Source organism: Oncorhynchus keta, chromosome 34, assembly GCF_023373465.1.
Source record: "Oncorhynchus keta strain PuntledgeMale-10-30-2019 chromosome 34, Oket_V2, whole genome shotgun sequence".
Classification (NCBI taxonomy): Eukaryota; Metazoa; Chordata; class Actinopteri; order Salmoniformes; family Salmonidae; genus Oncorhynchus; species Oncorhynchus keta.
The window spans coordinates 80,821,767-80,836,315 of record NC_068454.1 but is presented as its reverse complement, the minus strand read 5'-3'; the positions used below and the strand labels follow the sequence as shown (position 1 = coordinate 80,836,315).

The following is a 14,549-nucleotide window of genomic DNA, read 5'->3' as shown; positions in this document are numbered from 1 at the left end:
GAGATAGATGGATAGAGGGAGGAATAGAGAGATAGATGGATAGAGGGAGGAATAGAGGATAGTTAGAGTACCTGAGTTCCTCTCTAACACTCAGCACTGTGTTTCCACTGATGATGAACACCTCAGTCATATCACCAGTCAGCATCTTACAGGAGTAACCTATATTAACTGCTGTCTCTGAGAGACAGAGAGAGAGAGAGAGAGAGAGAGAGAGAGAGAGAGAGAGAGAGAGAGAGGCAGAGAGAGAGAGAGAGAGAGAGAGAGAGAGAGAGAGAGAGAGAGAGAGAGAGAGAGAGAGAGAGAGAGAGACATAAATAGAGAGGCAGAAAGACAGACAGAGAGAGAGACAGAAAGAGAGAGGCAGAGAGAGAGACAGACAGAGAGAGAGAGAGACAGAAAGAGAGACAGAAAGAAAGACAGAAAGAGACAGAAAGAGAGCGAGAGAGACAGAGAGAGGTAAAGAGAGACAGAGAGAGACAGAAAGAGAGACAGAAAAAGAGAGACAGAGAGAGACAGAAAGCGAGACAGAAAGAGAGAGAGACAGAGAGAGACAGAAAGAGACACAGAAAGAGAGACAGAAAGAGAGACAAAGAGTCAGAAAGAGAGACAAAGAGAGAGACATAAAGAGAGAGAGACATAAAGAGAGACAGAAAGCGAGAGACAGAAAGAGAGAAAGAAAGAGACAGAGACAGAAAGAGAGACAGAAAGATCGAGACAGAAAGAGAGAGACATAAAGAGAGACAGAAAGAGAGACAGAAAGAGATAGAGAGAGAGACAGAAGGAGACAGAGACAAAGAGTCAGAAAGAGAGACAGAAAGAGAGACAGAAAGAGAGAGAGAGACATAAAGAGAGAGACAGAAAGAGAGACAGGCAGAGAGAGAGACAAAGAGAGACAGAAAGAGAGACAGAAAGAGAGACAGGCAGAGAGAGAGACATAAAGAGAGACAGAAAGAGAGACAGAAAGAAAGACAAAGAGACAGAAAGAGAGACAAAGATAGAGAGACATAAAGAGAGACAGAGAGAGCGAGAGACAAAAAGAGAGACAGAAAGAGAGACAGAAAGAGAGAGAGACATAAAGAGAGAGACAGAAAGAGAGACAGGCAGAGAGAGAGACAAAGAGAGACAGAAAGAGAGACAGAAAGAGAGACAGGCAGAGAGAGAGACATAAAGAGAGACAGAAAGAGAGACAGAAAGAGAGACAGAAAGAGAGACAAAGAGACAGAAAGAGAGACAAAGAGACAGAAAGAGAGACAAAGAGACAGAAAGAGAGACAAAGATAGAGAGACAAAGAGAGACAGAGAGAGCGAGAGACAAAAAGAGAGACAGAAAGAGAGAGAGGCAGAGAGAGAGACAAAGAGACAGAAAGAGAGACGAAGAGAGAGACATAAAGAGAGACAGAGAGAGTGAGAGACAGAAAGAGAGAGGCAGAGAGAGAAACAGAAAGAGAGGCAGAAAGAGAGACAGAAAGAGAGAGACAGAGACAGAAAGAGAGACAGAAATAGAGACAGAAAGAGAGAGAGGCAGAGAGAGAGACAGAGACAGAACGAGAAAGAGAGACAGGCAGAGAGAGAGACATAAAGAGAGACAGAAAGAGAGACAGAAAGAGAGACAGAAAGAGAGACAAAGAGACAGAAAGAGAGACAAAGAGACAGAAAGAGAGACAAAGATAGAGAGACAAAGAGAGACAGAGAGAGCGAGAGACAAAAAGAGAGACAGAAAGAGAGAGAGGCAGAGAGAGAGACAAAGTGACAGAAAGAGAGACGAAGAGAGAGACATAAAGAGACAGAAAGAGAGAGGCAGAGAGAGAAACAGAAAGAGAGGCAGAAAGAGAGACAGAAAGAGAGAGACAGAGACAGAAAGAGAGACAGAAATAGAGACAGAAAGAGAGAGAGGCAGAGAGAGAGACAGAGACAGAACGAGAAAGAGAGACAGGCAGAGAGAGAGACATAAAGAGAGACAGAAAGAGAGACAGAGAGACAGAAAGAGAGACAAAGAGACAGAAAGAGAGACAAAGAGAGAGCGACATAAAGAGAGACAGAAAGAGAGAGAGGCAGAGAGAGAGACATAGAGACAGAGAGAGAGACAAAGAGACAGAAAGAGAGACGAAGAGAGAGACATAAAGAGAGACAGAGAGAGTGAGAGACAGAGAGAGACAGACAGAAAGAGAGACAGAAAGAGAGAGAGGCAGAGAGAGAGACAGAAAGAGAGAGAAAGAGAGAGACAGAGACAGAAAGAGAGACAGAAATAGAGACAGAAAGAGAGAGAGGCAGAGAGAGAGACAGAGACAGAACGAGAAAGAGAGAAAGAGAGACAGGCAGAGAGAGAGACATAAAGAGAGACAGAAAGAGAGACAAAGAGACAGAAAGAGAGACAAAGAGAGAGCGACATAAAGAGAGACAGAAAGAGAGACAGAAAGAGAGACAAAGTGAGCGAGAGACAGAAAGAGAGAGAGGCAGAGAGAGAGACAGAAAGAGAGACAGAAAGAGAGAGGCAGAAAGAGAGACAGAGAGAGAGACAGAAAGAGAGAGACAGAGACAGAAAGAGAAAGACAGAAAGAGAGAGAAAAAAAGAGACAGAAAGAGAGAGACAGAAAGAGAGAGACAGAAAGAGAGAGACAGAGAGAGAAACAGAGACAGAAAGAGAGACAGAAAGAAAGAGAGAAAGAAAGAGACAGCAAGAGAGAGACAAAAAAGTGAGGGAAAGGAAAGGTTTAGTTTATCCTAGTAATAAATAGCCAGCTCTAGTTTGTGTGTGTGTGTGTGTGTTTGAGTCTGTCTGTGTGTGTGTGTCTGTCTGTGTGTGTTCGTGTGTGTCTCACCCTGTTTGTCTCCTGTGAGGACCCAGATCTTGATGTTAGCAAGAGAGAGAATAGCGATGGTCTCAGGAACTCCCTCCTGTAGCTTATCCTCTATGGCTGTGGCTCCCAGGAGCTAGAGAAGAATAGAGCATAGAGCAGAGTAGAATAGAGCATAGAGCAGAGTAGAATAGAGCAGAGTAGAATAGAGCATAGAGCACAGTAGAGTAGAATAGAGCATAGATCAGAGTAAAATAGAGCAGAGTAGAATAGAGAAGAACAGAATAGAGAAGGGTAGAATAAAGCAGAGTAGAATAGAGCAGAGTAGAGCAGAGCATAGAGCAGAATAGAGAACAGTAGAATAGAGCAGAATAGAATAGAGAAGAGTAGAATAGAGCATAGAGCAGAGTAGAATAGAGCATAGAGCAGAGTAGAGCAGAGCATAGAAGAATAGAGCAGAGTAGAATAGAGCAGAATAGAATAGAGCAGAATAGATCAGAATAGAATAGATCAGAGTAGAATAGAGCAGAGTAAAATAGAGCAGAATAGAGAAAAGTAGAATAGAGAAGAGTAGAGCAGAGTAGAATAGAGCATAGAGTAGAGCAGAGTAGAATAGAGCATAGATCACAGTAAAATAGAGCAGAGTAGAATAGAGAAGAATAGAATAGAGCAGAGCAGAATAAAGCAGAGTAGAATAGAACAGAGTAGAATAGAGCAGAGTAGAAAAGAGCATCGAGCAGAGTAGAATAGAGAAGAGTAGAATAGAGCAGAGTAGAGCATAGAGCACAGTATAGCAGAGTAGAGCATAGAGCAGAGTAAAATAGAGAAGAGTAGAATAAAGCAGAGTAGAATAGAGCAGAGTAGAGCAGAGCATAGAGCAGAATAGAGAACAGTAGAATAGAGCAGAATAGAATAGAGAAGAGTAGAATAGAGCATAGAGCAGAGTAGAATAGAGCATAGAGCAGAGTAGAATAGAGCATAGTAGAATAGAGCATAGAGCAGAGTAGAGCAGAGCATAGAAGAATAGAGCAGAGTAGAATAGAGCAGAATAGAATAGAGCAGAGTAGAATAGATCAGAATAGAATAGAGCAGAGTAGAATAGAGAAGAGCAGAGCAGAGTAGAATAGAGCAGAGGAGAATAGAGTAGAATAGAGCAGAGTAGAATAGAGTAGAATAGTGCAGGGGAGAATAGAGTAGAATAGAGCAGAGTAGAATAGAGCAGAGTAGAGTAGATCAGAATAGAGCAGAGTAGAATAGAGCAGAGTAGAATAGAGCAGAATAGAGAAAAGTAGAATAGAGAAGAGTAGAGCAGAGTAGAGTAGAGCATAGAGCAGAGTAGAGCAGAGTAGAATAGAGCATAGATCACAGTAAAATAGAGCAGAGTAGAATAGAGAAGAATAGAATAGAGCAGAGCAGAATAGAGCAGAGTAGAATAGAGCAGAGTAGAAAAGAGCATCGAGCAGAGTAGAATAGAGAAGAGTAGAATAGAGCAGAGTAGAGCATAGAGCACAGTATAGCAGAGTAGAGCATAGAGCAGAGTAAAATAGAGAAGAGTAGAATAAAGCAGAGTAGAATAGAGCAGAGTAGAGCAGAGCATAGAGCAGAATAGAGAACAGTAGAATAGAGCAGAATAGAGAAGAGTAGAATAGAGCATAGAGCAGAGTAGAATAGAGCATAGAGCAGAGTAGAATAGAGCATAGTAGAATAGAGCATAGAGCAGAGTAGAGCAGAGCATAGAAGAATAGAGCAGAGTAGAATAGAGCAGAATAGAATAGAGCAGAGTAGAATAGATCAGAATAGAATAGAGCAGAGTATAATAGAGCAGAGTAGAATAGAGAAGAGTAGAGCAGAGGAGAATAGAGCAGAGGAGAATAGAGTAGAATAGAGCAGAGTAGAATAGAGTAGAATAGAGCAGGGGAGAATAGAGTAGAATAGAGCAGAGTAGAATAGAAGAGAGTAGAGTAGATCAGAATATAATAGATCAGAGTAGAATAGAGCAGAGTAGAATAGAGCAGAATAGAATAGAGCAGAGTAGAATAGATCAGAATAGAATAGAGCAGAGTAGAATAGAGAAGAGTAGAGCAGAGTAGAATAGAGCAGAGGAGAATAGAGTAGAATAGAGCAGAGTAGAATAGAGTAGAATAGAGCAGGGGAGAATAGAGTAGAATAGAACAGAGTAGAGTAGATCAGAATATAATAGATCAGAGTATAATAGAGCAGAGTAGAATAGAGCAGAATAGAGAAAAGTAGAATAGAGAAGAGTAGAGCAGAGTAGGGCAGAGCATAGAAGAATAGAGCAGAGTAGAATAGAGCATAGAGCACAGTATAGCAGAGTAGAGCATAGAGCAGAGTAAAATAGAGAAGAGTAGAATAAAGCAGAGTAGAATAGAGCAGAGTAGAGCATAGAGCAGAGTAGAATAGAGAACAGTAGAATAGAGCAGAATAGAGAAGAGTAGAATAGAGAAGAGTAGAGCAGAGTAGAATAGAGCAGAGAGCAGAGTAGAGCAGAGTAGAATAGAGCATAGATCACAGTAAAATAGAGCAGAGTAGAATAGAGAAGAATAGAATAGAGCAGAGCAGAGTTGAATAAAGCAGAGTAGAATAGAGCAGAGTAGAATAGAGCAGAGTAGAAAAGAGCATCGAGCAGAGTAGAATAGAGAAGAGTAGAATAGAGCAGAGTGGAGCATTGAGCACAGTATAGCAGAGTAGAGCATAGAGCAGAGTAAAATAGAGAAGAGTAGAATAAAGCAGAGCAGAGTAGAATAGAGTAGAGCAGAGCATAGAGCAGAGTAGAATAGATCAGAATAGAGCAGAGTAGAATAGAGCAGAATAGAGCAGAGTAGAATAGAGCAGAGTAGAGTAGATCAGAATAGATCAGAGTAGAATAGAGCAGAGTAGAATAGATCAGAATAGAATAGAGAAGAGTAGAATAGAGCAGAGTAGATCAGAATAGATCAGAGTAGAATAGATCAGAATAGAGAAGAGTAGAATAGAGAAGAGTAGAGCAGAGTAGAATAGAGCAGAGTAGAATAGAGCAGAGTAGAGCAGAGCAGAGTAGAATAGAGCAGAGTAGAATAGAGCAGAGGGGAATAGAGCAGAGTAGAATAGAGCAGAGGGGAATAGAGCAGAGTAGAATAGAGAAGAGTAGAAAATAATAGAGAAGAGTAGAATACAGAAGTATAGAACAGAGCAGAGTAGAATAGAGCAGAGTAGAATAGAGCAGAGTAGAATAGAGAAGAGTATAATAGCACAGAGTAGAATTTAACTTTATTGCAAGTTACACAAGTTGATTGAACCTTATTTTGGTGCCAATGATGTTACAGAGAGGACACATGTGCTCACACACACACACACACACACACACACACACACACACACACACACACACACACACACACACACACACACACACACACACACACACACACACACACACAGAAACAAACACACACACAGCGTGATACCATCATGTCCTGTTCTATGTGTTCATATATGTCAGCCAGTCTGTCCTCTCTACAGTCTGTAGCTCTGTCTGCTTGGCGGTGTCTCTCTGACCACTCCTCCCACTGCTCCTCTGACAGGTCTCTGTAGGCCAGGGCCAGGGTCCGCAAACCGTCCCCAGCATACTCCTAGACACACAAGTGAATTGAAGAATTGATAAACAATCAATCATCTCCTGATGGCGATAGTAGTGTGCAGGAAAACATTTAACCACTAGAGGGCAGTGCTGTTACTTGTATAAAAGAGAGTTGTGATAGGCTGAATAGGAACTCTGATTATTTTTGTAACTCACATTAAGGTGATCTGTTGTGATGTTCACAAGGTGATTGTTGGAGGAGTGGAGCCTCTCAAACAACAGAGTATCAGCTCCTTTACAGTATAGACGTATCCTCCCCTCAGGGTTACGCACTGCAGACAGAGACATACGTTAATATGATCTGGGTTACACACTGCAGACAGAGACATACTTTATTTAATATGATCTGGGTTATGCACTGCAGACAGAGACATACTTTAATATGATCTGGGTTACGCACTGCAAACAGAGACATACTTTAATATGATCTGGGTTATGCACTGCAGACAGAGACATACTTTAATATGATCTGGGTTATGCACTGCAGACAGAGACATACATTAATATGATCTGGGTTATGCACTGCAGACAGAGACATACATTAATATGATCTGGGTTATGCACTGCAGACAGAGACATACATTAATATGATCTGGGTTATGCACTGCAGACAGAGACATACATTAATATGATCTGGGTTATGCACTGCAGACAGAGACATACTTTAATATGATCTGGGTTACGCACTGCAAACAGAGACATACGTTAATATGATCTGGGTTATGCACTGCAGACAGAGACATACTTTAATATTATATGATCTGGGTTACGCACTGCAGACAGAGACATACTTTAATATGATCTGGGTTACGCACTGCAGACAGAGACATACTTTAATATAATCTGGGTTACGCACTGCAAACAGAGACATACTTTAATATGATCTGGGTTACACACTGCAGACAGAGACCTACTTTAATATGATCTGGGTTACGCACTGCAGACAGAGACATACTTTAATATGATCTGGGTTACGCACTGCAAACAGAGACATACTTTAATATGATCTGGGTTACACACTGCAGACAGACCTACTTTAATATGATCTGGGTTACGCACTGCAAACAGAGACATACTTTAATATGATCTGGGTTACACACTGCAAACAGAGACATACTTTAATATGATCTGGGTTACGCACTGCAAACAGAGACATACTTTAATATGATCTGGGTTACACACTGCAGACAGAGACATACTTTAATATGATCTGGGTTACGCACTGCAGACAGAGACATACTTTAATATTATATGATCTGGGTTACGCACTGCAGACAGAGACATACTTTAATATTATATGATCTGGGTTACGCACTGCAGACAGAGACATACTTTAATATTATATGATCTGGGTTACGCACTGCAGACAGAGACATACTTTAATATGATCTGGGTTACGCACTGCAGACAGAGACATACTTTAATATTATATGATCTGGGTTACGCACTGCAGACAGAGACATACTTTAATATTATATGATCTGGGTTACGCACTGCAGACAGAGACATACTTTAATATGATCTGGGTTACGCACTGCAGACAGAGACATACTTTAATATTATATGATCTGGGTTACGCACTGCAGACAGAGACATACTTTAATATGATCTGGGTTACGCACTTTAATATGCTTTTAGATGCTTTTATAAATTGCCTGGCTGGGCTGATGAGACAGTGGATTGCACAGTCAGATGAAACAGAGTAAATAGGCATTTTAATGTCATATATTTATATTGTTGTACAGTATGTTTTAAACAAAGATATTTTCCCCTGTTTATTTTTTTTATTTTGCTCTTGCGTAGGTTGCTGAAGTGCACTATGTCAAGGTGTGTTTGGTGAGCGTGTGTGTGTCGACTGTATGTCAAGTTGTGTGCGTACTTTTGTGAGTGCGTATGCATGCATGCGTATACCTATAACGGACATCCTCTTGCGGATGTTGTTGAAGTCAAGGATGGCCAGCAGTGTGTATGTGACGGGTCGGCCCAGCTCTGTCACAGTGACAGTACCAGGGGTTCTAGACCGGAACACAAAACCAAAGTTCCTGGCTGCTGTCACCAACGCACCCTCATCTGGAGACTGGGCCTTATACATCAACTCTCCTAGAAGGGGTAGAGTGGGGGAGTCAGAGAGAGAGCAATGGGGGAGAGAGAGCAATGGGGGAGGGGGAGAGAGAGCGATGGGGGAGAGAGAGCGATGGGGGAGAGAGAGAGAGAGAGAGAGAGAGAGCAATGGGGAGGGAGAGAGAGCGCGATGGGGGAGAGAGAGAGAGAGTGATGGGGGAAAGAGAGAGAGAGAGAGAGAGAGAGAGAGAGAGAGAGAGAGAGAGAGAGTGAGTGATGGGGGAGAGAGAGAGAGAGCGATGGGGGAGAGAGAGAGAGAGAGAGAGAGAGAGAGAGAGAGAGAGAGAGAGAGAGAGAGAGAGAGAGAGAGAGAGTGATGGGGAGAGAGAGCAACGGGGGAGGGAGAGAGAGAGAGTGAGAGAGAGAGAGAGTGATGGGGGAAAGAGAGAGAGAGAGAGAGAGCAAGGGGGGAGGGAGAGAGAGCGCAATGGGAGAGAGAGAGAGAGAGCAATGGGGGAGGGAGAGAGAGCAATGGGGAGGGAGAGAGAGAGAGTGATGGGGGAAAGAGAGAGAGAGAGTGATGGGGGAAAGAGAGAGAGCAAGCGAGAGCAATGGGGGAGTGAGAGGGAGAGCGATGGGGCGAGAGAGAGGTGAGAGAGAGAGAGAGAGAGAGAGGGAGAGAGAGAGAAAAGAAAAAGAGAAGAGAGAGAGAGAGAGAAAGAGGTGAGAGAGAGAAAGAAAAAGAGGAGAGAGAGAGAGAGAGAGAGAGAGAGAGAGAGAGAGAGAGAGAGAAAGAACAAAAAGAGAAGAGAGAGAGAGAAGAGAGAGAGAGAGAGAGAAAGAGAGAGAAAGAAAGAAAAAGAGAAGAGAGAGAGAAAGAAAAAGAGGAGAGAGAGAGAGAGAGAGAGAGAGGGAGAGAGAGAGAAAGAAAGAGAGAGAGAAAGAAAAAGAGAAGAGAGAGAGAGAGAGAGAGAGAGAGAGAGAGAGAGAGAGAGAGAGAGAGAGAGAGAGAGAGAGAGAGAGAGAGAGAGAGAGAGAGAGAGAGAGAATACAGTATCTATTAAACACCTTCTATACATGTAGGTGAACACAAAATACAACACGCTTTTAAGATGCACTATGCAAAAACCACTCCGCCATTTCATGGTTCGCCGAATTTCAGTTTATGTGACAAAACAAGCAATGCATAGTGTAGAGAATCATTGTACCATCTAAACCACTATGAAATATATTTTAAACAACCAACAATATACACTGAACAAAAATATAAACGCAACATGTAAAGTGTTGGTCCCATGTTTGATGAGCTGAAATAAAAGATCCCATAAATGTTCCATACTCATAAAGAGCTTATTTCTCTCAAATATTGTGCATCAATTTGTTTACATCCCTGTTAGTGAGAATGTGTCCTTTACCAAGATAATCCATCCACCTGTCACATATCAAGAAGCTGAATAAACAGGGTGATCATTAGACAGGTGCACCTTGTGCTGGGGACAATAAAAGGCCACTCTAAAATGTGCAGTTTTGTCACACAACACGTCTCAGGTTTTGAGGGAGAGTGCAATTGGCACGCTGACTGCAGGAATGTCACCAGAGCTGTTGCCAGATAATTGTATGTTCATTTCTCTACCATAAGCCACCTCCAACATCGTTTCATAATGTTGAAGTACGTCCAACCAGCCACACAACTGCAGACCACGTATAACCACGCCAGTCCAGGACCTCCACATCTGGCTTCTTCACCTGCGAGATCGTCTGAGACCAGATACCCGGACAGCTGATTTTCTGTCTGTAATAAAGCCCTTTTGTGGGGAAAAACTAATTCTAATTGGCTGGGCCCTGCACCCCTGTGGGTGGGCCAGTCTCCCAAGTGGGTGGGTCTATGTCCTGTCAGTCCCACACAAGGCTGCACCCCTGTGGGTGGGCCAGTCTCCCAAGTGGGTGGGTCTATGTCCTGTCAGTCCCACACAAGGCTGCACCCCTGTGGGTGGGCCAGTCTCCCAAGTGGGTGGGCCTATGTCCTGTCAGTCCCACACAAGGCTGCACCCCTGTGGGTGGGCCAGTCTCCCAAGTGGGTGGGTCTATGTCCTGTCAGTCCCACACAAGGCTGCACCCCTGTGGGTGGGCCAGTCTCCCAAGTGGGTGGGTCTATGTCCTGTCAGTCCCACACAAGGCTGCACCCCTGTGGGTGGGCCAGTCTCCCAAGTGGGTGGGTCTATGTCCTGTCAGTCCCACACAAGGCTGCACCCCTGCCCAGTCATGTGAAATCCATAGATTAGGGCTTAATTTATTTATTTCAATTGACTGATTTTCTTATATGAACTGTAACTCAGTAAAATAGTTTAAATTGTTGCGTTTATATTTTTGTTCAGTATAGTATTTTCAGCTGTTTGAAGCTGGTGTACAAAACCGAAAGTAAAAGATGCCAAAACAAAACTTAAGAACGGGAAGCATAAAAATAGCACACATAGACTCCTTTCAATGAGCAGATTCATAACTCACATTTCTACTTATTTCTACTTATTTCTCCTCATCTCCCTTCTCTCCCTCCCTCTCTTTCCCTCTACCCCTCTCTCACCCTCCGTCTCCTACCATCCCTCCCTCTACCCCTCTCTCACCCTCCTTCTCCTACCATCCCTCCCTCTACCCCTCTCTCACCCTCCTTCTCCTTCCCTCTACCCCTCCCTCTCTTTCCCTCTACCCCTCTGTCTCCCTCCCTCTCTTTCCCTCTACCTCTCTCTCACCCTCCTTCCATTCCTCCCTCCCGCTATCTCTCACCCTCCTTCCATCCCTCCCTCCTGCTATCTCTCACCCTCCTTCTTCTCCTCACTCATGACGGTGTGACAGAGGGAAAGCAGCCGGAAGAACTCGTGGCTGTGAAGGTCTCCCAGCTTCACCGACTTCAGCAGACCGTTGTCATAGTAACAGAAGTCAGGGTCCGCCAGGGGATTGAAGGAGGAGAAGTCTAGCCTCTGGAAAGAGAGAAGGGGAGACAGAGAAGGGGGGAAGAGAGGAAGGAGGACACCATTAGAACTTTGCTTTGTATTCACATATGGTCAAATAGCAACGTGCACAGTGCCAGAGTGATGTCATTGACACAGAGCAAGCTGAACAGTATGCTGTGTTGTTAGTCATACTGTTAGTCTTACGTTAGCCTGCTCACCTTTGGCTGTGCTCCCAACGGGTCGATCACCTCACCTGACAATAGAACACACTCACACTTAGACTCAGAGTTACCCAGCACCACAAGGACGTCTACAACATTGACTGGGGGAACAGGACAGTGCTGATTTGATCTGATTTGTGTGTGTATTGTTCTATTTGTTTTTATTAAGAATCCCCATTAGTTCCTGTCAAGGCAGCAGCTACTCTTCCTGGGGTTTATTATGGATCCCCATTAGTTCCTGTCAAGGCAGCAGCTACTCTGCCTGGGGTTTATTATGGATCCCCATTAGTTCCTGCCAGGACAGCAACTACTCTTCCTGGGGTTTATTATGGATCCCCATTAGTTCCTGTCAAGGCAGCAGCTACTCTTCCTGGGGTTTATTATGGATCCCCATTAGTTCCTGCCAGGACAGCAACTACTCTTCCTGGGGTTTATTATGAATCCCCATTAGTTCCTGTCAAGGCAGCAGCTACTCTTCCTGGGGTTTATTATGGATCCCCATTAGTTCCTGTCAAGGCAGCAGCTACTCTTCCTGGGGTTTATTATGGATCCCCATTAGTTCCTGCCAAGACAGCAACTACTCTTCCTGGGGTTTACTATGGATCCCCATTAGTTCCTGCCAAGACAGCAACTACTCTTCCTGGGGTTTATTATGGATCCCCATTAGTTCCTGCAGCAGCTACTCTTCCTGGGGTTTATTATGGATCCACATTAGTTCCTGCCAAGACAGCAACTACTCTTCCTGGGGTTTATTATGGATCCCCATTAGTTCCTGCCAGGACAGCAACTACTCTTCCTGGGGTTTATTATGGATCCCCATTAGTTCCTGCCAAGACAGCAACTACTCTTCCTGGGGTTTATTATGGATCCCCATTAGTTCCTGTCAAGGCAGCAGCTACTCTTCCTGGGGTTTATTATGGATCCCCATTAGTTCCTGTCAAGGCAGCAGCTACTCTTCCTGGGGTTTATTATGGATCCCCATTAGTTCCTGCCAAGACAGCAACTACTCTTCCTGGGGTTTATTAAGAATCCCCATTAGTTCCTGCCAAGGCAGCAGCTACTCTTCCTGGGGTTTATTATGGATCCCCATTAGTTCCTGTCAAGGCAGCAGCTACTCTTCCTGGGGTTTATTATGGATCCCCATTAGTTCCTGCCAGGACAGCAACTACTCTTCCTGGGGTTTATTATGGATCCCCATTAGTTCCTGCCAGGACAGCAACTACTCTTCCTGGGGTTTATTATGGATCCCCATTAGTTCCTGCCAGGACAGCAACTACTCTTCCTGGGGTTTATTAAGAATCCCCATTAGTTCCTGCCAAGACAGCAACTACTCTTCCTGGGGTTTATTATGGATCCCCATTAGTTCCTGCCAGGACAGCAACTACTCTTCCTGGGGTTTATTATGGATCCCCATTAGTTCCTGTCAAGGCAGCAGCTACTCTTCCTGGGGTTTATTATGGATCCCCATTAGTTCCTGTCAAGGCAGCAGCTACTCTTCCTGGGGTTTATTATGGATCCCCATTAGTTCCTGCCAAGACAGCAACTACTCTTCCTGGGGTTTATTAAGAATCCCCATTAGTTCCTGCCAAGGCAGCAGCTACTCTTCCTGGGGTTTATTATGGATCCCCATTAGTTCCTGTCAAGGCAGCAGCTACTCTTCCTGGGGTTTATTATGGATCCCCATTAGTTCCTGCCAAGGCAGCAACTACTCTTCCTGGGGTTTATTATGGATCTCCATTAGTTCCTGCCAGGACAGCAACTACTCTTCCTGGGGTTTATTATGGATCCCCATTAGTTCCTGCCAAGACAGCAGCTACTCTTCCTGGGGTTTATTATGGATCCCCATTAGTTCCTGCCAAGACAGCAACTACTCTTCCTGGGGTTTATTATGGATCCCCATTAGTTCCTGCCAAGACAGCAACTACTCTTCCTGAGGTTTATTATGGATCCCCATTAGTTCCTGCCAAGACAGCAACTACTCTTCCTGGGGTTTATTATGGATCCTCATTAGGCAGCAACTACTCTCCCTGGGGTTTATTATGGATCCCCATTAGTTCCTGCCAAGACAGCAGCTACTCTTCCTGGGGTTTATTATGGATCCCCATTAATTCCTGCCAAGACAGCAGCTACTCTTTCTGGGGTTTATCATGGATCCTCATTAGTGCCTGCTAAAGGCAGCAGCTACTCTTCCTGGGGTTTATTATGGAACCCCATTAGTACCTGCTAAAGGCAGCAGCTACACTTCCTGGGGTTTATTATGGATCCCCATTAGTTCCTGCCAAGACAGCAGCTACTCTTCCTGGGGTTTATTATGGATCCACATTAGTTCCTGCCAAGACAGCAGCTACTCTTCCTGGGGTTTATTATGGATCCACATTAGTTCCTGCCAAGACAGCAACTACTCTTCCTGGGGTTTATTATGGATCCACATTAGTTCCTGCCAAGACAGCAGCTACTCTTCCTGGGGTTTATTAAGGATCCTCATTAGTGCCTGCTAAAGGCAGCAGCTACTCTTCCTGGGGGTTTATTATGGATCCTCATTAGTGCTTGCTAAGACAGCAGCTTCTCTTCCTGGGGTCCAGGAAATATTAAGGCAGTAATATACATTATAATACAATTTTTAAACATTAAAATACATTTAACAACAGATTTCACACCACATTAAGCATGTGCTCTCAGGCCACTACTCTACTACTACACACAATCCAGGTGTATGTGTGTGTATAGAGTGTATGTGTGTATACTGTGTACATGTGTGTATAGTGTATAAGTTGTGTGTATAGTGTGTATGTTTTGTGTATAGTGTGTATGTTGTACGTGTTTGTACTAGTGTGTGTGACTCTTCACAGTCCTTGCTGTTCCATAAGGTGTATTTGTATCAGTTTTTT

At 43.9% G+C, this 14,549-nt stretch overlaps 1 protein-coding gene across 30 annotated transcripts in view; it reads right to left on the bottom strand.

The window, feature by feature from the left end:
• LOC118376982 (phospholipid-transporting ATPase ID-like) overlaps nt 1-14,549 on the bottom strand; it is a 132,642-nt gene that overhangs the window by 18,053 nt on the left and 100,040 nt on the right. For all 30 annotated transcript variants that reach the window (XM_052495451.1, XM_052495421.1, XM_052495422.1 and 27 more), the window contains 7 exons: nt 11,659-11,693; nt 11,308-11,467; nt 8,343-8,531; nt 6,588-6,703; nt 6,259-6,423; nt 2,819-2,930; nt 72-177 (listed from right to left, as the gene is read on the bottom strand). In XM_052495451.1, the coding sequence (XP_052351411.1) occupies nt 72-177; nt 2,819-2,930; nt 6,259-6,423; nt 6,588-6,703; nt 8,343-8,531; nt 11,308-11,467; nt 11,659-11,693 (883 nt within the window). The remainder of the gene's footprint in view (nt 1-71; nt 178-2,818; nt 2,931-6,258; nt 6,424-6,587; nt 6,704-8,342; nt 8,532-11,307; nt 11,468-11,658; nt 11,694-14,549) is intronic.